The sequence below is a fragment of the Corythoichthys intestinalis genome, chromosome 18 (assembly GCF_030265065.1).
Source record: "Corythoichthys intestinalis isolate RoL2023-P3 chromosome 18, ASM3026506v1, whole genome shotgun sequence".
NCBI classification, from domain to species: domain Eukaryota; kingdom Metazoa; phylum Chordata; class Actinopteri; order Syngnathiformes; family Syngnathidae; genus Corythoichthys; species Corythoichthys intestinalis.
Window position 1 is genome coordinate 22308332 of NC_080412.1, and position 24630 is coordinate 22332961.

At 39.5% G+C, this 24630-nt stretch overlaps 1 protein-coding gene across 1 annotated transcript in view; it reads left to right on the forward strand.

Moving 5' to 3' along the window:
- The window catches only part of med13a (mediator complex subunit 13a), a 167903-nt gene that overhangs the window by 106417 nt on the left and 36856 nt on the right, over positions 1–24630 (forward strand). Inside the window, exons 9-15 of the mRNA XM_057820128.1 lie at positions 802–1545; positions 4953–5169; positions 12719–12749; positions 13880–14001; positions 14102–14192; positions 16729–16940; positions 17248–17444. Of these exons, the coding sequence (XP_057676111.1) occupies positions 802–1545; positions 4953–5169; positions 12719–12749; positions 13880–14001; positions 14102–14192; positions 16729–16940; positions 17248–17444 (1614 nt within the window). The remainder of the gene's footprint in view (positions 1–801; positions 1546–4952; positions 5170–12718; positions 12750–13879; positions 14002–14101; positions 14193–16728; positions 16941–17247; positions 17445–24630) is intronic.

The following is a 24630-nucleotide window of genomic DNA, read 5'->3' on the forward strand; positions in this document are numbered from 1 at the left end:
TTCGTATGTCAAGTTACCACTGATTTCGTCACCTTAGCTTAACCAGGATATCCGATCAAACTAGTTACATTGGTGAAATAAACAGCCAATAATAAACTAGAAAATGCAATTTATATGGGAATGCTTGCGTGTTGGTTGGTAAACTCCCCAAGGACACTTACACTTATTTCGGGAGATTTACAGGTCACATCCTGTTGATTTTGGGACATTTCAAAGTGTCTGTCTAAATTTTTGACCAACAATAGAGATTTTTTTCTGTTGAGCCGAGAGTGTATGGGAGCTAATGGATGTAAAATTTTTCAGTCCTAGTGAATGTCAATGGGAGCCAATTGGTATTTATTAGTGTGTTGTATTGTAATAAGAATGGCAGCCAATTATTTTTTTTGTGAGTCCGATTATGTTGCCCATGAAGTTAAAAGGGTCCATCAATATGTGATTTTTTGAGGGTGGAATTTTTCTGATTGCAAAACATTTTAAAGTCATTTACTGGGAAGTTTTTTTTTTTTAATACAAAATGAATGAACACCAATTGAGATTTTTGTGGGGGTCCACCAATGGAGATTGGTTTGCATGATGAATTAAGCCATTGATATCCAACCATTGTAAATAAATGGAGATTTTTTTTTCATCAAATTTTGATAGAATATTTCTTGTTGACATTCATAGTGCGTACATAAGGCAGTATGTTGACATTCTGACAGGTGATTGACTTTCACTGCACCGTTCTCCAATCTCTTTTGATTTGTGTCACCATTGCATCACCGTCTCAACGTATTTTCATGTTCCTTTCCTTCCCTCCAGACATAAATCAGTGAAGCAGCGAACAGGTGGAAATGTGGGCCAAGCTCAGTCAGTGGGCCAGGCTCAGACTCCGACAAAGCACAAAGCTACTGGAGAGAAGCCAGACAAGAGTGACAAGCAACAGAAGAGACCCCAGACACCTTTCCATCATCGAAACCTGACCAGCGAAGACGCCTCGATGGAGACTGAGGCGACGGCCGGCCAAAGACTTTCAATGAGGAGTCAGGATGGAGGAAGATTCCCTAGTATTCGTTCAACAGATGTGTCCGCCATCCAAAAAACACCTCAGCTCAACAGTGGGGTGGTTAGCACAGGAGGGCCATCAGACCTCGCCCACTCCCCCCAACCTCCACCACTTAGCCCTCACCCTTGCGAACGTGGTGAAGACCCTGTCGAGGGTTTAAAGAACCCTTCCACCCCCAACAATCAACACTTTTACCAGCCTCCACCTGAGCCGTGCCTAGGAGGAGCAAAGGGCAGCAATGAGATGCCTGCAGGCCCGGAGGATCTAACCCAGCATTTCTCCTCACACCATCCTCACTCTTCTAGTTATTCAGAACATCTCGAACCCACTATGTACACAGGCACTGGAGTCCACCTAGAAGATGGCAGCACTCATTCACCATGGGGGTTGTTCAACCTACCCCGAAGGAAAGAAGCGGAGCCGCCTACACTACTGCTACCTGGAGAAAGATTTAGGGAAGATGGGTTTGCCTCACAGGACAACCTTGTGTCTGTGACCGAGTAAGTACTAGCCAGCTTTTTGTCAATGATTGTATGGAACATTTGATTGGGTTAGTCCATCTAGATTATTCTGAACTCAAGTGTTGAGAAGATTTTTTATATCTGCTTGCCTATCATTATTTTTTTTTTTTTTTGTATTGAACACAGACATCCAACCATTATCTAATGCTTAATCCGTGGTCAGGTCGCAGGGGCAGCCCAGACGTCCCTCTCCCCAGATACTTTAACCAACTCCTCCGGCAGGATCCTAAAGCGTTCCTAGGCCAGCCGAGAGACATTGTCTCTCCAGCGTGTCCTGGGTTGACCCCTGGGCCTCCCACCGGTGGGACATGTCCAGAACACTTGTCCAGGGAGGCGTCCAGTAGTCATCTGAACCAGATCCCGAGCCACCTCAGCTGGCTCCTCTCAACGCAAAGGAGTAGCGGCTTGACTCTGAGTCCCTGCCGGATAAGCGAGCTTCTCACCCTATCTCTAAGGGAGAGCCCGGAAACCCATTTCGGCCACTTGTATCCGGGATCTTGTTCTTTTAGTCACGACCCACAGCTCGTGACCATTGGTATGGGTAGGAACGTAGATCGACTGGTAAATCGAGGGCTTCTCCCATTGGCTCAGTTCCTTCTTCACCACAACCGAACGGTGCAGAATCCGCATCACTGCAGACGCTACACCAATCTGGCTGTCAATCTCCCGCTCAAAACAAAACAAAACCCCATGATACTTGAACTCCTTCACTTGGGGCAGGATCTCGTCTGACCCTTAGACTGCACGCCACCCTTTTCCGACTGAGGACCATGGTCTCTGATTTGGAGGTGCCGATCTTCATCCCAACCGCTTCACACTCAGCTGTGAACCGCTCCTGTGAAAGTTGGAGATCACTTCTTGATGAAGCCAAGAGCACCACAGCATCTGCAAAAAGCAGAGTTGCAATGCTGATTCTACCAAACCGGACACCCTCAAAGCTTCGGCTGCACCTAGAAATTCTGTCCATAGAAGTTATTCTTTTGAAAACAGTAAACAGTGAAACACATGATGAGAACACTTCGAAGAAGCTACAGCATCAGGGGTGTCTTACTTATTTTTGTCATGGGGCACACTGTATTTATGGAGAATCGGGAAATACAGTATCAAGTATTTTTTTATTTCAGCCTGTAAATAGCAAGTAATTTTATTTATTTTTCAAACTTTTTAGATAAGGGGGAAAAAGGAAATTCTCTTTTTAATTTTTTGTTGGGTCTAAAACACCTTCTTCAATTTACTAGCTGTTGACCCAGAGCGAGGTGACAAAGGCAGGACACAAGGAGGCAGAACTCAGAGAGTAGACTTTTACCAAGCTGCAGTTTGGGGGGAGGTCTAAGATCAGGCAACGTGACTAAGAGCGTCTCATCGAAGTCTCTCTCAGAGCTCCCCGTGCTGCTGACTTTTTTTGAGGGCTTGTTGCTGGGCAGAATATAGTTACAACACTGTTGTCCAACGTGGCAGTTTCGATCGGGCAAGTTCCTTATTCTAGTCATTGATTAAATTAACAGTCACACTCATTGATTAAATTAACAGTCACACTCTTGAGCGAGCAAGATAACTTTGTTTTGAACACACATTTACACTCGAAGTAGCTTGGTGGAAAAGTACTGAGACGTTGTGTGATGAATCAACATATTTGTGTGTATCTGTTTATCCGCAGAATGTGAGCATTTGCCGGTAATAAAAATGTAAGCACGTGATTATGGGCTAAAACTGTATTTTTCATAATAGCTTGGGAGAGCGCGTATAATAGCTGAGGGAGAGCAAACTTGTATAACCCGCAGAGTGTAATGGTCGTACAATCAAGCATATCTTACAATTTTTTAAATTATGTTTGGACAAAAAATATTTAGATTTCATGTTTATTCATTTCTTTTTCATTTTTTAAATGTACATAAAAAAAACGTTTATTATTTTAAATTAAAAAAAAACAACAACCTGTATTTATTATCTCATCTTTTTACTTCTGGATCATCCGTAAGGGACTACAGAAACTGCATTTTATTGTTATTTTAGTGAGAAATGTGAAGTCAATGCACAAGATTTACTTTTGCAGACCATACATAACGATTTGGTGGACCAAATTCCCCCCCCCCCCCGGGCCTCGGGTTTGTCACCTTTGCCTTATGGGCAGTCGTAAAATGCTGTTGGGACCTTCCCCTTACTGCGTACATTAATTCGTAGAACCATTAAAAAAAATATATGATTTTTTTCACACAATGTTTTGTATTTTTTGTTACTTGATTTTGACGAAGACAATTACCACCATACTGTGTTATTTTTACTCATCAAAAACAAGTACAAAAATATTTTTGTGGAGACATTGTGGAATTCATTGTTATGTTTGTTCCAAACAGCCACACACAATACAGTACAGCCTTCTTCCATTTGCTGCTACTCTCATTCCCCAGCTTCAGAATGTTCATTGTAGCGCTTAGCCGCACACAGCATGCTAATCTCTTACCGCGTGCCCTTTTGACATCATTCATCACCAATGTGCAGGGCCAGCACTGCTCAATGATTCCGACACACTGGCCTGCACCAAAGCTTCGAGAAAGCAAGAGTAATGGTCGGCGATGCTAAAGATGAACTGATGTTATAATGGAGTCAAAGCTATGGCTATCATATTGCATGCCTTTGGATAAGACACTTACCCTTAAGAGGCTGGAATAGCTGAGAGAGGGCAGATGGATGAGAGCAAGGGGTATCTGTTTATCTTGAAGAATAGCATATGGTGCTGGCAACCTTAGGGGGTGGCCATAGTGGAAATTATCAGTGGAGTTCTGCAATCTCAATGCGTCAAACGCATGGATGGGCTATTCTGGTGAGCTATAATCCTCCTAGCTATGGCCCAGAATGATGGCTAATCTGTGGCCTGGGCCACTGCATTCCATCACCTCAGATCAGGATAGGACAAGCATAATGAGAGGACATACAGTACATGTGGAGGAATTCAATTGTGGTCCCTCTCCCGCTGTTCTTCCTCCAATGAGAAGAACAATAAGACACAGTCAAATATGACATTCTTATGAGCCATTTCAAGTGATCAATGTGTCTGTAAATGTAGGAACAGTCCATGCCGGAGTCGCCACGTTCTCGTTAATCTGTTTGAAATGTAGTTGTCTGACAACAAACACCATGCAGCCAATGCTGCTCCAAGACAGCTGTCAGAGTTGTTTGCGATTGCTGCCATCGCATTTACTGCTGATAAACACAAAGCAGTGCTGACAAGTACTATCAAGCAGTGGCACAGTACTTTAGCAAACATTGATATATTTTTTTTTTTACTCACTAATCAAGTTCAATCTTTATTTCTGATGCACGGTTGAAAATAAAGCTTTTGAAATTGACACAAGGAATAAATATTCATGATTTTCTCCTCTCCCTAGGGTGATGTCCATATCTAAATTCCCACTGAAAGTCTCTGATGAACGCGTTCAGATGTACCGCGCCAGAAAAAGCCAGTACCTGGCTGCCGCCATCACTGATGGAGATCACGAGCCTGAGGTGGACCCCTATGCCTTTGAGGAAGGAGATGTGAAATTCACATTTTCCAACAAAAAGGATAAGGCAGGCGGGGAGCGTGAGCCAGGGAAAAAACATAAGGTAAGGTTTAAGAGCTCACTGAAACTAATGGATGTGTTTGTCCTCTTTGTTTAAATGTCCAGAAGTGTTTATTTCCTTTTTTTTCCCTTGCTGTGGGAATGAGCACCGGGGGAAAAAAGTCAAATTAATCATCACATTATTATTAGGGCTGTCAAAATTATCGGGCGTTAATTTTTTTTTTTTTTTTTTTTTTTATTAATCACGTTAAAATATTTGACGCATTTAACGCACATTCCGCTCAAACAGATTAAAATGACAGCACAGTGTAATGTCCACTTGTTACTTTTGTTTTTTGGTGTTTTGTCGCCCTCTGCTGGCGCTTTGGTGCGACTGATTTTATGGGTTTCAGCACCATGAATGAGCATTGTGTAATTTTTGACATCAACAATGGCGAGCTACTAGTTTATTTTTTGATTGAAATTTTGTTACAAATTGTATTAAAACCAAAACATTAAGAGGGGTTTTAACCCTTTAACACCGAACATGTCGGCAGAGACGCGTTTACGCATGTCGTCTTTGAAGCTTCGCCACGCTGTTACATCACCCACGTGCCGCTGGTTGGTCTCATTTGAAAGTACAAAAGTTGATGTCCACACCAGTTTTTATTTGAAGTCAATCGACCAAGAAAAACGGGAGATAATGTCATTTGAGTTTTATAGTTTTATTGCACTCATAAATATGCATTAAAACGCTGCATGGACCATGTATCTATCTCCATATTTCCATCATTTCTTGTCCTTTTTCAAAACCAAAAGCAGCACAAAAGACTACATATCCCAAGAGCCGTTGTGATGTCAAGAAGGACGAACCGAATGTGGACATTTTTAATAAATTTCCAAGTGAGGCGCCAACTAAGGAAAAGGCATGCGAAGCAAGCAACGGTCGGTTGGTTTGAGCGAGCGACTTTGAAACGTGCAGAATGCATCTAAAACTAAATTTAGCGCAAGCTATTTTTTCATTAATTCAAGGAAGAATTTCAGCCGTATTTGTCGTTGTTTTCTTGGGATGAGTCGGCGTCTCGGCGAGTAGAAGTGACAGGCTGACAGCAGCGCACAAACGGCGAAAGAGTAGGCTGTGTGACGTTGTGTGTGACGCAGCTCCGTGACCTGTTCATGCAGAAGCTTTATTGAGTTCGCAAAAAAAAACAAAAAACAAAACAAAAAAACTTTATTGGGTCGTATGCCAGAAAAAAATGAATTGAACTGAACTACTTGTCAATATTTTTGAAAATACTTTATGTCAATGTTATATATATATTTTCTTCACTACAATCTTTTCAATTTTTATAAAGATGAGTGTTCGAGAAGCTTGATTGCATGTACGTATATACTTTAGATAAGGTGATGGGTATAATACCTAACTTCACATAGAGATATCCTCCAAACCCTTTTTGTGTTAGATGATTTTTTTTTTTTTTCCTCACTATTTTGCACTGTATATAATCCGTTTTGACCATAGTATGTGTAAAGGCCAAAAACGCCTATGACCATACTTGCTGTTTGTGTTGAATTGTCAAACATAAAACTATTCATATCTTATTTTTTTTTTCTATTGAATGTTTATCCTAACAAGTAGAATAAATATTATCAAGCTTCAAAACGGTTGGTCGAGCATGTTTGGTTCTCAATGGGACATCAACATTACAAATTTTGAAAAAATATTTAGGGATTTTTTTGTCTTTTTGGGTCCAGAATGTGGATTATAATTGGTCAGTGAAGAAAACAACAGTTTGGACATGAAGTTCAAGGTATCCTTAAAAAAGGGACCCAACTTGGCCATTGTCAACAATTTTTTTCTTTGAAATATAAAGGCAACATCAAATGCATGCAAATTCGGCCAAAATAGGCTTAGGTGTTAAAGGGTTAATATAAAATTTCTATAACTTGTACTAACATTTATCTTTTAAGAACTACAAGTCTTTCTATCCATGGATCGCTTTAACAGAATGATAATAATGTTAATGCCATCTTGTTGATTTATTGTTATAAAAAACAAATACAGTACTTATGTACCGTATGATGAATGTATATATCCGTCTTGTGTCTTATCTTTTCATTCCAACAATAATTTACTGAACAATATGGCATAATTTATATATGGTTTGAATTGCGATTAATTACGATTAATTAATTTTTAAGCTGTAATTAACTCAATTAAAAATTTTAATCGTTTAACAGCCTTAGTATAAAAACATCAAAACTTCTTTATTTTTGATTGCTTCAGGTGAAATGGAACAGATTGTCAAATCAAGTCAATCAAAAAAATTGAATTGTAATATATCATTGAACAATTTAGATTATTTTCTTTAGCAATTTCAAATGCTACGTGTCATTATGCAGATTTGCCATTGCTCTCTCATTTTCAATGTTCAGCCCCCACTCTTAATTGATTCAATGTGAAACAGTGGTTTGTTAGTTATATTGAAAAGGTTAGATAAGGAACGACCTCTTCTCTGCTCATTTTGACAGGGGTTGACACGAGGTCAGGAGCCTGAAGAAGTAGAAATATATACTGTATTCATCACTTTGTGCAAGACTGCACTAAAAATAACTGGTTTCCTCATCTGCTTTCACTACCTATGTCTATTGTAGGCATGTGCCGGTTACCGGTTTCACGGTTTACCGTGGTGTGAAAACGTCGCGGTTTCAAAACCACTAAAATTTTCCGTCAGACCGTAGTACGGTATTCGTTATTTTTCTTGTGTCAAAAATGCAGCCAGAAGCGGCTTGGCGCAGCAGCGCTCACCCCCTCCCGTTTGTTGCTGTGTGTGAAAGTGACGCTATCGGCTAGCCAGCCAGCTAACCCAAAAACAAATACTCCAAATATAAGGCGTACTGTTCTTCAATTTATTGAGCTCTCAAATCGTGGTAAGTGTAATATACAAAATGAATACATTTAAAATGTTGTACAATTAGATTTTTCCATGTGAGTAGCTTCAACAGGTTAGCACCATGGAAAAAGTTCGCCAAAAACAAAACACACATTTTCCTTTCAAATTCAATATAAAAACTTACTAAAAGCTTACAAAGATGATTGTTAGCCTAGGCTTACCTGAGAGAGCAACTTCGTTGAGTGTGACAGCCGCAGAGTGAGAAAACAAGCTTGAGTCGCTTGAATGCAGGGGAAAAAGTGATAGCGTCAAAGATCGCTAATTGCGAAAGATGATCTTACCCTAAGCACAAATCCACGTTCGCTGGATCAAGGAGAGGTCTCACTCCCAATGTTTTTTTTTATTTTATTTTATTTTTTAGATGAAACCTTTCCACAACAATATTGACATTTTAACGAACTTATACATTTTTAAGTAACATGAATTCTTTATGTTCTTTTTAACACAAAGGCATGACATCATGTAGACTAGAGTTGACACAGTGGCTGAAAATGGCGAAACTTCACTTAAGCTTTTCCACCCTCAAAAAAAAGTCATGCAGTATAAATTTCTAAAAAATTGTATTCAGAAGTGTTTTTACTTTTTTATAGAAATTATTTTGTTCTTGCTCTAATCTTGAGCAACTTGAGCTGTGGCTGTGAGTATAGTCTATAAGTTATATTTAGTTTAATTTTATTTAAAATATTTTTTTATTGATTATTTATTTTAACAATATATTCATGTTCCAATTTGCAACTATGGTCTGAAAAAAAAAAAAATCCTGTTCAATGGAAAAAAGTTTTTTTTTAACCCATACATCTCAAAATTTGTGGGAGCTATAATTGCAATACCGTGATACCGTGAAACCGCGGTATTTTTGCTCACGGTTATCGTACCGTCAAAATATCATACCGGCACATGCCTAGTCTATTGCAACTTGAAGCTGTTCAAAAATTCCTATTGTGTGTTAAGATCAAAGGAACACCAAATGGTTTTGTGTCCAGTTTTCCTTAAGTTTGTTTTTACTGTTAAGTGTAGCCTATTTCCTGTTGTAAATGTACGGTAAGCCTAAACTTTGCTCCTGCCAAACAAGGGCCACCTGTTACTGAAATGGAGAGCTTGTCTACATGAGAAGGTGCGAGAGTATGTGTGTCAGTTCTGCAGGCTTTGCAGACGGTAATCTGAACACAAAACAGAATCTGACTCAATGAACCATTAAACCTCAGATGTATTCTTCTTTTGAGTGGAGCCAACCCAAATTAAGTTCAAAGGCACCTTGTAGTAGAGGGTTTCCAAATAACTCAACCACCTGGTTGGTGTGTTAGCTGATATTTATATCAAGATCATTAATATTCCCAAACAGGTTTACCCTGTTTTTCTTTTCCAAGAAATGGAACATACTCGCTGACATGCTTAAATGCAATGATGTTACTGGAAAAAATGGAAAGAAAGCAAAATGAACAGGACTGAAGTCATTATTTTGACAAGTTCCCACATTTATCATACAAGCAACAGTCTGAAACCAGTACCTTCTCTCTTTATCTGTCAGTCAAATATTAACTGCTTTCTGTTGAAGTGCCAAAAGATTGTGTGTTTGATTGATTGTGAAGTGACTAGTGTACTAAACTTTAATATGAAAAGACTATTATCGGTCCTCATTTGAATGCACATTATATTCTATGGGTGTGACAATGTATCGAAAAGGGGATATTTTGCGATACTTTGTAGCCCAAAAGGTTATCGATATGCTCCCACCAAGAATAAACATATTGTTTTTAAAAGGTGTCACGGTTTAAAATAAAAAAAAAAAGAAAGTAACCGACAGGTTGCTACCAAAACCTTTCATTAGAATAGTGCAGTGCTTCTCAAATAGTGGGGCAGAGCGATGTTTGGGGTGGGGCATGTGACCATTGCCATCCTATAATAACATTCTATAATAAAAGTGTAATTACACATCCACTCAGTGGGTGGCAGTGGCACTCTCATTTTCAGAATATGTGCAGTATTTTGGAACCAAACAAGAGCACACAGCAAAAAGCACTGGAGGCATGAAGAGCTAAGATGAGAAAATATGACAAAGCGTATGTCAGGTTTTGCTTTTGGCTTTGACTTTTAATACAGTGGGAGACGAGGAAAGACCAGTCTGTTTACTGTGTCTAAAAATGTTTGCAGCGGACAACAGGAAGCCAAATCAATTAAGATGTCACTTAAAGACCTCAGACCCTAATCACAATGATAAGCCGCATGATTTCTTTTCAGTGAAAGCATGCAGAATATTGCCAACAATTGTCTTGCTTTGTCAGTGTTACATCAGTAAACCAGCGAGCAATGTTAGTATCATATAGGTGGCATACCAAGTTGCTTAGTGCAAAATAACCTCACACCATAGCAAAGGAGCTGATACTGCCTGCAACAAAAATAAAAGTTGTCCAATGACACTGTCGTTATTGTTCTAATAATTTTTGTTTTTCCGTCAAATTATTTGGCATATTGTCCTCAAGAGTTAATGTTACTAAACAGTTTGAATGTATTATTATTTTTTGATTTTATAATATTTTATTTTTCAGTATTAAATAGTCAAAAGTGAGATAGTTTGCCGGAAGACACTAAATGACATTTGTCATAAGCATAAGCATTTTAATTACTTTATTTAAGTTATACTTTAGGTGTACCTACTTATAATAATAATTTTACAGACAATTGATACATTTCACGTGCAGCAGTGAATTGGGGGGGGTCCCGAAATGTTTCCATCTTCCTGCAGTGGGTGTAACAGAAAATAATTGAGAAGCACTGGAATAGTGTCTACGTTAGCTTACTGGCTTCCATTGACGGTGTTAGACATCCAATTCATTTTGACTGGATTGGACGTCTGGCGCCGTCAGTGGAGCTGAAACCAAAAAAAGATGATTGATGAGGATGAATGATTTTGATCTTATTTCACTCCCATTGATTACGTAGATAGATAGATCGCATGTCTATTGCCGTCAGTGGCTGCCAATGAGTTAAGGCTTAAAAATAAAAATAAATAAATCACTGCATTTCACTAGTACTACAAAAAAAAAACAATCTTTTTCACCCGTTTCCAATCTTTTAAAAATGATATGATTGGGCTTGATTTCTTATCACTTGATTGGCTCGGGGACAGCCCTACTATTAGTGCATTAATAAATAGTTATTAATGTATACTGGTACTAGTAAGTGATTGTGCCATTTTAAAATGAGAAACATTACTCTGTGAGTCCTTGAGTGCTGCTAATCTAACCTTAAATATGGTATTATTTCACGTGAACGTACTTCATAAGTATTACTTAACCTTAATTAAGCATGACTGATTTTTTTTTGGACCCTTATTGTAAAGTGTAGCTCATGTGTCCCTTAACTAAGAAATTATAAATGTGTAAGCCCCCCCCCCCCCCCCCTAACCTTTATTAACCATTATTGAATGCTTTTTGGACCCTTATTGTAAAGTGTAGCACATGTGTCCCTTAACTAAGAAATTATAAAGGCTTAAGTTAACAAACCCTAACCCTATATAGGCCTATATATATTGTTAATTTTAGCAAACCATTAGTTACTGTCTGGTTATGCATGAACTAATGCATTAACTAATGCTTTAACTCATGTTAATTAATATATTAATAAATGTTAGGTAAGCAGTTATATTAATTATTCTATTGTTACTTTAATGTTACTTAAACATTTGTTATTGTCTAAAAATGCATTAACTAATGTTAGTTAAGGGACCCTTATTGTAAAGAGTTACCAATATTTACAAAACAGTTTAGCCTGAAGCTTCATGTTGCAGCCTGCCCTCAAGCTGCTACAGGGTCCTTCTGGGATCCTACCGTCAGTCAGCGGTGGCCACAGTTGCCCTGCCTGATCAAAATCCTGTTTTATGGGCTTATTCTCTTTTATAACCGGCCAATGGCCGACGTTGGGGAAAAACTACTTATATCGCCCCGATATACCTACCTCTACCTCTCATTTATAGTATAGTCATTACATTAAAGACCCAACTTCCCACATTGTCCTACTCAAGGTTAAACAAATAGTTAGGAGCCAACGTCCAATTTCCACATAGATTGTGGCCCTGGTTGTACACTTTTTGTGAACTATTACGGACCTGTTTTACTGAAGAGAAAAACCCTGGGGCGTGATGAAATCAATAGCCACAGTAGATCATAACATTCCTGTTCCCAAGCAAGAACTGTTAAGCGTGCGCACACACACACGCGCACTTTAAAGGCAAGGCCTCCCAAATATTGATGTCTGAGTAGGAGCCTGAGAAGCTATTCCTTGGATCTTGATTTCCCTCTGATCCACACTGGAAATCCCATTTGGAACAGCAGAGGATAGCTGTCCTTTCTCGCCATTTACTGTTTGTGCAATTCCCCAATGTGTTCATTATTGCTATTACAGCATTCATTACTGATCTCATTTTATGATGTATTGATTTGTTAATTTCACATGTTTCACTTTCTGTTTGGTTTATGACCAGTGATTTCCTATCAAATATACTTTAATTTCTAACAGGCTCTATCAGATATTGTATTGTATTCCGATAAAGTAAACACATGTACAGTAACTCTCAGTAGTATGTGTTTATGGTTTAATTGAGCACTTAACTCTGTATTGTATTTCCTGCCGCTAACTGTTTCTTCTTTTACTTTGTAACAGGGAGAAGATGGAGGATCGGATACAGCTGATGGTAGGGTTGGTTTTTCTTTTAGTATCCTTGTTTATTTGCATGACTTGGCTGCTGTTATATGGAAACATAATCACTTGGGCGACCTCAAAATCTTTAAATAACTTCTTGCATCTTGTTTTCTTTTCACATCCGATGAATTCAACTTGGCAGCAGCTTTTCTATGTATTCACGATTGTCAATATGAACTTTACTCCTTTGCAAAAAAATAACTTTGTTTTACCTTTGAATATTAAACTTCAACTGACCGCCAACCAGAGGTTGCGCTAGACTTTTTCGTTGTCTGTCATTTTGACTGACAGTGTCATAAAAATCCGGTCATAATCTATTTTTACCCGTCACTTAAATTTTTTAAATGATAATAAAGACATATTCAATAGTATTTTGTTTTCATTCATTTTTAATTAATATTCTGTCCGAACAAGCTTAACAAGAGGCAAACAGAGTGCACCAATCAGCGACGGGCAGACGTGCCGTTTGCAAAGCGACGAGGGCAGGACGAGGGACTTGCGCTGAAGTAAACATACGAGGAGAACGAAGTTTATTGAACATGGCTAGCGCGAGACAGACTGTTGTCAATGTCTCGTGTCGATGTGTTTTAGCTCATTTAAAACTGAATTTACCGCGGATTGGAACATATTCTCGGCTCTCCCGCCATCCGTGTTGTTGTAGAGACGACTTTCGGCGCACAATAGTGACGTTGCTCGTGAAGAACACTTCACGCAAATAAACAAATCTGATTTGTCAATTGATTTTGTACCTACTCGAGAGGCTGTGTCCCAGACTTTTCTCTCAGTGTTTGAAAAATACAGGGAGAACAGTCTGGCCGTGCCAGGCAAACACTCAGTTGCATTGACATTTTTCCGAGTAAGGCCAACGACGTCATGCATCAAGAGAGACAATAGCTAATTAATATGCTCACTCGCCACCCTGTGGTCTGGGGTGTGAATTGCAACCTGTCAAAATGACGGATGGACTTCAGCTTATCCGTCACCGTTTTAAAAAACCGGTCAACGACGGAAAATATTCGGTTAACGCGACCCCTGCCGCCAACATAATTAATGATTTTTGTTTCCTTGTTTACATTTTGAAACTGGAGTTTTAATTCTTGAATCTCAAATGTTTGCTTGCAGATCCTCAGCGTTCAGCTGCGAACAACCGAATAGCCTCAACAAGCCTCATCCATGAAACCGACCTAGTGGTGTCCATCAATGACCTTGACAACCTCTTTAACTCCGATGAAGATGAATTAGGGGTTAGTTAGGAAATGTCCTTATCTTTTTTCACCAGTGAGTTAGGAAAGTATTTCTGTCTGATACTGAGGTGCTTAGATACTTTTTTTCCCTTTTCTACAGCCTGGTTCCAGGCGGCCGGTAAATGGAACAGATGAGAAATTTGGCAACAAGGAACCAAAGCCATCAACTTTGGATCCAGTATCATGCATTAGTAAGAGTCTCATCTCATATTAATACAATACCAAATGTTTTGATCAAAGTTCATAGGAATGACAACATTTTCTTAGAGTACATACATTACTCATACACTCCTAAGCTTCCCTGAGAAAGTCTACGCCAGGGTACTGAATCGAGGACGAACAATGTGGTTTTCGTCCTGGCCGTGGAACTAGGGACCAGCTCTTTATCCTTTATTTAGAGAAGCCTTATGACCCAGGGGAACCCTGTGGAGGATACTCCGAGAGTATGGCGTGGATGGCCCCTTGTTAAAGGCCATCCAGTCCCGGTACCACTGGCGCATGAATCTGGTCCGTGTGGCCAGCAATAAGTCGGACCTGTTCCCGGTGAGGGTTGGACTCCGCCAAGTTTGCCCTTTGTCACCGTTTCTATTCGTGACTTTCATGGACAGAATTTCGAGGCACAGCCGTGTAGTGGAGGGAGTCGAGTTCGGTGGTGGGAGGATCTCATCTCTGCTTTTTGCAGATGATGTGGTCCTCTTGTCTCTATTGCACAGCGACCTCAAGCTCTCGCTGGGGTGTGAAGCGGCTGGGATAAGGATCAGCACCTCCAAGTCTGAGGCCATGGTTCTTAACTGGAAAAGGATGGATTGCTCGCTCCAGGTCAGGGGAGAGTGCCTGTCCCAGTTCAAGTATCTCAGGATATTGTTCACGGGTGAGGATTGGTAAGAGCATGACATTGACAGGTGGATTTGGGCGGTTTACGCAGTGTTGCGGGCACTTAACTGGTCTGTCGTGGTGAAGAGGGTGCTGATCTGGAAGGCGAAGCTCTTGACTTACTGACCAGTCTGCATTCCTAACCTCACCTACGGCCATTAACTTTGGGTAATGACCGAAAGAACAAGATCGCGGATAGGTTAGGATGCCCCCTGGACGTCTCCCTCGGGAGGTATTTCAGGAATATTCGACTGGCAGGAGACCCCGGGGCCAACCAAGGACACGTTGGGGGGATTATATCTCTCGGCTGGCCTGGGAACGTCTTGGGATCCTCCCAGACGAGCTGGTGGAAGTGGCAGGGGAGAGGGCTCTCTTGGCCTCTTTGCTGAGGCTGGTGCCCCTGCAACCTGGAAACGGATAAGCGGAAACGACAACGACGACTGTATATTGTGTCCATCAAATGATTTATACTCACCCTAGTCTTAGCCCCCTAGTGGGGAAAATATCAATGTGCTCTTGCACTGCTCCTGCTGTTTATTTTTTAAATTTAATTTTTATCAGGTTTTTTTTAAGGTTATAACCATAGCAGTATTTGGTTAAATTAGGAGTATGCTTCAGCCTTGCCCCACATGACTCCTGTTGCAGAAGTGACATCCTCGCCACATGAGTTGTGAAGTTGTTGAAATTATATGGCTAGGACAGAAGCTGCTCTTGTTTTTGCTCTGATTCCCCTTTCTTGTTCAGTATATACAGGCCTTTAAAAGGAGAAAAGATCAAATGAAGTCAATCTTTAGAAAGTTCATTTTGGAAGTTTAGTTGTAGCGTGTTTGACTGATATGTTGTGTGATGAAGGTACTCAATTTTCTATGGAGAATTTGAATTGACATTTGTTTTTTTGAATGTTTTCTTTTTTTAAATCATTAAAGCAAGTAAAAGTTTTAAAAATTTATTTAAATGTTGGCTTTTCTAATTATGATCTTGTTTATTTTTTTTTCTGTTCTGTTGTCTTCCACAGGGTTTTAAAAAAAAAAAAAAAAAAAAATTATCGTTGCTGTTTTCAAGTGTTAATTCCTACAGCTTTAAAATTGGCATTAATGCTATAATAATTGATATTAGTTGGCAAAAAAAAAAAATTGAAAAGCTAAATTTTTACATTAAAATTTTTGCAGATACCTTGCTTTGCTCGCTGATTTTTGCACTGAAATGAAAGGAACCCTGTGTTATGGTAGTTTTAGTGCTGCAGTGATTAATCGATTAACTCGAATATTCGATTAGAAAAGAAGATTAGAATTCAATTTTGCTGCTTCGAGTATTCGTTTAATTAAAGTGGCGTTATAATGGTTTGTTTTGAAAGTGTTTGCATTTATTTTTATTGATTTGGGTGGATACACTGCCCTCCGGTCTGCCTCATTTCACATGGGTGAATGCAGCTGCTCCCTGTTAAGACCAACAGCAAAGTTTTTGTTTGAGCGAATGTGTGTTTTTAATGCATTCGTAATTTAGTTTATAAGTATATTGAGCCGTTATTTGCGGGAATATGTGTCTGAACCATTTGTTGAGAGCATTGTAAAAAAATAAAACGTAAGCATTTTATAGAATTTAAGCTAGCTGACTTTTGCCATGAAAGGTAGCCAGTTGTCCTTTTGTTGTACATAGATCCTCATTTATGTATTTTTTTATACCGTTTGAGGCTCAACTCAGGTATTTTAATTGTTTATGTTCCTTATCCGATTACTCAATAAATTTGAACTAACTAGTTCATCGATTAATCAACTACTAAAATAATCGATAGCTGCAGCCCTAATGAGTTTTTTATTGTCAACTGACTGTTCTGTTTTCACTCCACTCTCCCAGGTTCAGCAGACCTGCACCAGATGTTTCCCACTCCTCCCTCGCTTGAGCAGCACATTATGGGCTACTCACCCATGAACATGTGTAGCAAAGAGTACGGCAGCTTGGAACCGACCCCTGGTATGACCACGCTGGACGGAACTTCGTCTCTCGGGGGTCACTTTAAGATCGAAGTGGAGGAGAGTTTCTGTAGTCCAAAGCCTTCTGAGATTAAGGTGAGCTATTAGCAAGTCTGTGTTTTATGTGATTGCTGAGGATATCAAAACGGACTCAATTAATGAGACAGATTTACTTTTTATAGCCAATGATGTCATTCATCTGAGAAAACGGTTGAATTTCTGCATTATCTAGAATTTATAGTTATGGCCAAAATTAAGTGATAAAAGACTAGAAAATTAACACTGGATTTGCCATTGGTCGCAAGTGTGCAGCAGTCAAATTCAACTCACCTCAACTTCAAAAATATTGTATGGGCATGTATGGCAATAATTTTAACACTAGATTATTATTTCCATTTTGCAGGACTATTCATTTGTGTACAAGCCAGAGCTTTGCCAAGCTTTTGTTGGCTGCTCTATGTTTGCGCCATTGAAGTCATTACCCAGCCAGTGTCTCCCACCCATTAAACTACCAGAAGACTGCATCTACAGACAAAGCTGGACCATGGGCAGGGAGATGCTAAATCCCATGCCTGTCATGTCCGTCATCAACAAAGAGAGGTATAGATTATTATTGCTTATTTGGGATTTCATCTTCTATATATTCTGAACCCTTAGATGCACAAGTGAATGGACCCTACAGTCTTCCATAAGTAGAAGGCAAAAATGACCCATACTAGTATCAATGTGTTTTTATGCCATTTTGGTTCAAAATAATCACTTGTACAATATTTAGTATAATATTTAGGACCCCACAAGAATGATTTCATCTTTGAAATATCTTTGTTTTTCACTTTTTGATTTTTTTTCTTTTTTTTACAAGAACTGCAATAGACTTCATCCCCTCTTGTATTATATCATCAGTGATGAAGAGCTCTTTTGGTAAAACAATGCTGCTAAGCCCTTGTGCAGGCCCAGTGTGATGCCCTGGGTGGGAGGTAACTTGCTCAGTAAGAGCCCTACAAACTGTTTCTATTGGCCATGATTTGGAAACTTTCTTCTTCAAAGGACATATAAGTAGAATCTTGTGAGTCAGATTGAACCTGTTCAGTTGGACTTCCGGGTGGACGACTACCACTGTTACCTGGGCAATAGTCCTCATCATCAGATATTTCGGACCCTAAGTCCAACCTCGATATTGCCTCTCCATCATCCAGCATCTGTAGGACCATTTCAGCTGTGTATCTAGTAGCCAGTGCACCTTGGTTAAGGAAACATAAAAGTAATGCTTTCAATAGATCAGTATGGAGCTACAGTACATAAATAAATACACACATACACAGTGTACATATACAGTAACGCTAGCTAACTTAGGTAACTAGTGTTAGAGAGTTATGAAGTAGGCTAATTTTTTGATAAATAGTAGTAACAACAATCATGAAAGACACAAACATAAAATATTAGATGAAGATAATACTTACACGTATTAGCTCTTCCTGTGTAAAAAAGTCTTCCTGAGGGGTGACACTGATATATCTAGTATGTGTGGTCCATAGTAATTTTTTTTTCTTTTGACAGCCAAAGTTGATAAAAATCCCATATAAAAGTTCCCATTATATTCCATAGAAAATTCATGTGGGTCATTTTTTACCCACTTATGGAAGCTTGGGATAGTGATAAAAAACTACATTTTTTTTTTTTTTTTTTTTGCAAATGAATAAAAGGTAATTGAAAAACGTAAATGGCATTACCATAATTTTCGGACGACAAGCCGCCACTCATTAAATTTGACAAAAAACGGCATTTGTTCATAGATATGCCGCATTGGACTATAAGCCGCAGCTGTCCCCATTGTATTATGAGATATTTACACCAAAAGATATTAACCGGTAACACTTTATTTGACAGTGGCATAATAAGACTGTCATAACACCAAACTACCAACCATTGCTTCAAGAAGCTTCATTTGGCCATCACTGTTCCCTTGAGGGAGACAGTCAACCTCTGCTGCCACCTGCTGTCCACACTGTTGTCGCCCAACATGCCTCATAGCATGCATTGCTGCTCTACAGATGTAAATAGCAATCAAAATTTACGTTCTGTGCTAATTGCTTCTTTAGTTACTGTTCCAGTTGTTTCATTTATTGCTAGTTATGGTATTTGGTAACCTTATTTGACAGTTGTGTCATAAGACTGACATACGACCATCGTAATTATGACGTGACACTGCCATGAGCATTATTTAAATGCTTATGACATAAATTATTTTGTGTCATCCGGCAAATTATCTCACTTGAATGGATGTAAAATGTCTGAGTTGGACATAAATGTAGTTATTTACATATTCTGCTGGATGACGCTTAATGACATCTGTCATATGCATTCATTAATGCCCATTATAGTGGTAAATTATAATTATTATGACAGTCTTATGGCTGTCTTATGACTTCGCTGTCAAGTAAAGTGTTACCAATCTAATAAATAAACAAATAAGCTGCACTGGACTATAAACCACAGGATTCAAAATGAGGGAAAAAAGTTGCCTGGCACGGCCAGACTGTTCTCCCTGTATTTTTCAAACACTGAGAGAAAAGTCTGGGAACCAGCCCATTAACGGCCTCTCGAGCAGGTACAAAATCAATCGACAAATCAGATTCGTGTATTTGCGTGACGTGTTCTTAACGAGTAACGTCACTCTTGCGCGTCGGAAGTCGTCTCCACAACAACACAGATGGTGAACAGGAGAGCCGAGAATATGTTCCAATCCACGGTAAAATCAGTTTTAAATTACCAAAAACACATCGACACGAGTCATTGACAACAGTCTGTCTCACGCTAGCCATGTTGAATAAACTCCGCTCTCCTCGTATGTTTACTTCCGCGCGCAAGTCCCTCGTCCTGCCCTCGTTTTACTAACGTCACGTCTGCCCGTCGCTGATTGGTCCACTCCCCTGTCTGTTTGCTGTGGTTTGCTCCGCCCTGGAAATTGTATCCGCTGAATGGTGGCCAGACTCAATAGCTGGAACAGCGGTGAGTCTGGTGTACCAGGCAAGGAAAAAAGTAGAAGATTATAGTCCGAAAATTACGGTACAAGAAAACAACCTCACTGGGTCATTTTTGATCCACTTATGCATCTAAGGGTTAAAGGCTATTACAAACCAAGAAAAGCACATAGCGTAATTACACTTAAACTGAAAGATAGGACACTGCTTGTTTACATGGGTTTATATTGGATTTGCATACATACTTGAAAACTTGCTTACATACACAGATAAGGTGAATTAGATAAGACTGATCTTAATCTAATTGACCTTCTCAGACAACGGAAGAGCACTTAGCTATATTGTCATTCACATCTCACACTAATAGATCATCATCCCTGTCCTCAAATGCGCAGTGATGTCTTTTTCATAGATCTAAAACAGAGACATCACTTTTAGTCACTGCTCATATTGACTCACTCAGCCAGTGAAGCTTCTTTGTGACTCAAACCGCTGCCATCTGTGCCCCCACAATCATCCCTATTTCCAAATCACTTAGATCTTTTTTTTCTTTTGCTACGCTGGCTGATCCGAAATAGAGACCCGCACAGAATTTTTATAAATGCCAAAGGGTGGAATTGAATGTTAATTGCTCATTGCTACCATGCAGTATGTTGGCAGTTTGTCACTCTGTTGCTCTCTATGCTGTCACTTCTTTATGAAGTAAATAAAATGTTCATTTTTTTCAGCAAAGCTGCCTCCAGGTCCAGCGAGGAATTTAAGATCAAAATGAAGCTTTGTTATGAAAAGGTGTTCGTTTGTGTGTGAAGAACAGACGTTTCAAAACACTGTTACATTTATTTAACAGAGGAGCCTTGTTTTGTTCGAAACATGTTGTGTTGCTCCTTGTAAATCAATACTTTGCTTGACTTTTAATGTTTGGTCTGGGAACACAAAGGTTAGCAACTCAAAAAACAAAATGTGGTTTGTGCCTGAATTACACTCACCGACCACTTTATTAGGTACACCATGCTAGTAACGGGTTGGACCCCCTTTTGCCTTCAGAACTGCCTCAATTCTTCGTGGTATAGATTCAACAAGGTGCTGGAAGCATTCGTCAGAGAGTTTGGTCCATATTGACATGATGGCATCACACAGTTGGTGCAGATTTGTCGGCTGCACATCCATGATGCGAATCTCCCGTTCCACCACATCCCAAAGATGCTCTATTGCAGGGGTCCCCATCTGCCGGGCCGCGCACCGGTACCGGTCCGTGGCGCATTTGCTACCGGGCCGCACAAAAATAATGATTTAATAACGACCGCATTCTGACAGAATTAACCCTGTGCCCCTGCTTAACACACCAATATCCCTGTCTTCTCTAGATATAATAATACGGGATAGATTAGAATGTCGTCATAGAAATCCATTGATTGGACTTCTAGCAGTACATCTTGTTTGTGTATATAATATATCTATGTGCGCTTGTCCTCGATAATAACGTATTGCTAGGCCGCGGGCGCAGCACATTTGTTCCCGGAAATAATTAGCCCCCACATGAGCGAAGATGACTGGAAAACAGACGTCTTTGGAGATAATTTTACGGCGAAAAGGGCACCTGACGAGCCTACAACCTCGAAGACCCACGAACTGCGAAGGAGTGGATTCGTGACCCGTGAAAAAACCGAGTGATTTGAGCATGTCTGTGCAACAGTAAGATCAACTTGTAGAGATCGCAACTGACGGCGACCTTATTAAAGTACATTTGAGACAACAACTCTACCGAGGTTCTGGATTAAAGTCATTCTGTAATATCCTGACATCGCTACAAGAGCATTGAAAACCTTGCTACAATTTCCAACATCGTATCTTTGTGAAGCGGGCTTCTTAATTAATGTTTAACGACAAGGCGAAGTCGTTAATGGTGAGAACGGTGTGAAGTTGTTGTGTGCAGCTTACATGGAAGGATGTATCTTAGGAGAACTTTTCTACAAGTCCTTCCATTATCAAACGTAAGTTAATATTCCTTTCTTTCAAGAAAGTTTCTAGTGTTTACTTTCGAATCGCTTCATTTGTGCATTTTGCAGCTATATTTACGGCTATTATTAACGTTACGCGCATGCGCAGAACCGCATCGTTGCAATTTTTGGTGGGTTGCAAAATTTGTCAGAACACCGGTCCGTGAAAAAAAGACCCAAATAACACCGGTCCGTGGTGCAAAAAAGGTTGGGGACCCCTGCTCTATTGGATTGAGATCTGGTGACTGTGGAGGCCATTTGAGTACTGTGAACTCATTGTCATGTTCAAGAAACCAGTCTGAGATGATTCCAGCTTTATGACATGCATGGCGCATTATCCTGCTGAAAGTAGCCATCAGAAGTTGGGTACATTGTGGTCATAAAAGGATGCACATGGTCAGCAACAATACTCAGGTAGGCTGTTGCGTTCCAACAATGCTCAATTGGTACCAAGGGGCCCAAAGAGTGCCAAGAAAATATTACACCACCACCACCAGCCTGAACCGTTGATACAAGGCAGGTTGGATCCATGCTTTCATGTTGTTGACGCCAAATTCTGACCCTACCATCCGAATGTCGCAGCAGAAATCGAAACTCATCAGACCAGGCAACGTTTTTCCAATCTTCTATTGTCCAATTTCAATGAGCTTGTGCAAATTGTAGCCTCAGATTCCTGTTCATAGCTGAAAGGAGTGGCACCCGGCGTGGTCCATTCTCTGTAAACCCTAGGGATGGTTGTGCGTGAAAATCCCAGTAGATCAGCAGTTTCTGAAATACTCAGACCAGCCCTTCTGGCACCAACAACCATGCCACGTTCAAAGTCACTCAAATCACCTTTCGTACCCATACTGATGCTCGGTTTGAACTGCAGGAGATTTTCTTAAACCATGTCTCTATGCCTAAATGCACTGAGTTGCCGCCATGTGATTGGCTGATTAGAAATTTAGTGTTAACGAGCAGTTGGACAGGTGTACCTAATAAAGTGGCCGGTGAGTGTAGATTACGCAAATCACTGTTCTAAAAACCGGGTTATTTTAGGAGTGAAAATAATATTTGAATAGTATGTATGGTTGTTAATAATAATGCTATTGATATTTACAAACAACGTCCGTGTAATATGATGAGTGTAATGAATTACTTTGGATTATTTTGTATTCTATTGGATACGCAAGTTTGTTATAACCAAACAGGGTACATCTGTTGAGCTGTCAGGCAGCTGCTGCTGATTACTGGACTGGCTTTTATAAGGCAGACAGCGTCAGTTCTCCCATGGTTTATGGAATGACACAGATTCACACCATCAGTGGTCCTTGTGTTTTTAGTTTTAAGAGATCAGATTGTCAGATTAGAGGGCTGTTTACATTGTGACACTGCTACACCAAGACACAACGATTGTGTTGCGAAATCGCCTCGCCTTTCCACGGTGACGGCAAAAACTTAAGGTGAAGACATAAACTTTTGATTCAGGCAAGGGCTTAGGTTTGCATAGGGTTATAACACTAACTTTTCAGGATGCTCAAGATGTCATCACCAACTTTTAAGCATGATATAATGACTTTAGTTATATAGGTCATTGAGAATGTCTTCCAATATGTTGTAAGGAAAGAATTGACCCTACCATTATTAGGTGAATTACTTTCATTATGTTCAGATTTACCCAGATTTACAGATTTATGTTTCAGATTGAACCCTTTTAACTTGCTGAATGTGCCAGTCCATTATTTAAAAAAAAAATCATTTATGTGCTCTTAAAGCAGACTAAAGCAGCTTTTAATTTTTTTAAGTTTGGCTGTGCTTGTGGACACAAGCAGTAGTGTTTTACCTGAAGGAAGGCTCCAAGTTTTTTCAGTTATATTTAATTTACTTATTTACGTTAACAATGTTGAGTGGTCCTAAGACAAATGTTTATTTTTTGCATTCCTGGATAGTTAAGAGATTATTATTTGTATTTATTGCGTCTATTAATATAATTAAAGTTATGTTCAAATATTGCAGTTTGAATTTGCTAATAAAATCCAGACATTTATTCTGGAAGCTTTCAAAAATTTTCTTTAGTAGTTTTTGAAAACAAAGCTTTTAATCAAACGGTGTATCATCTGAACCAATACATATCCGCTGCAAAAACACACCTCCTTAAAACTAGTCAAATTTCCTTGTTTTCAGTGTAAATCTATTAGAAATAAGTGAAATGATCTGCCAGTGCTGAATTAATTTTTACTCCCTTAGATTTTTTGAAATAAGAAAAATAGATATTATCAGATTAAGATGTTATAAATTTGCGGTGTGAAAGTTGGTATAAGTCAATACGCCTAGAGATTTATTTTGCATTGATATTTTAGCCTATCAATTAATTAGATTCATATTCGTGAGAAATGTAGCCCTGCCACCCGTTCACCCAATCTTTGGTTTTATTAATGTCCCGTCCCCAGCAAAAAGTGTACATGCAGGTTATGCTGTCCCTACCAGTATTGAGACCAAACCTACGCCGTTGGATTCAGGCCTCCAAAGCGGAACAATTCGATTGCGGGGCTTGCGCCACAACCATATGAATCGAACGCTCTCACGCCAATGACATCAGCACTCGCACACGTCAGTTTGGGCATGCGCAGTCGCTGCTACTAAACAGTAAAAACAGCAAACATAGTGGAACGTCGGCTTTAATTTACTGTTTTTTTTAATAATATTGTTAAATTAAATGTATTTTATGCCCGCGTTTTTCTGCCTTTTGAGCAAAAGAAAAAATCGTGTGGACGCCATTGTTTCGAGTGGGCGGGTATGTTGTCTTCCTGTCTAATGGAGAAGGGTCTG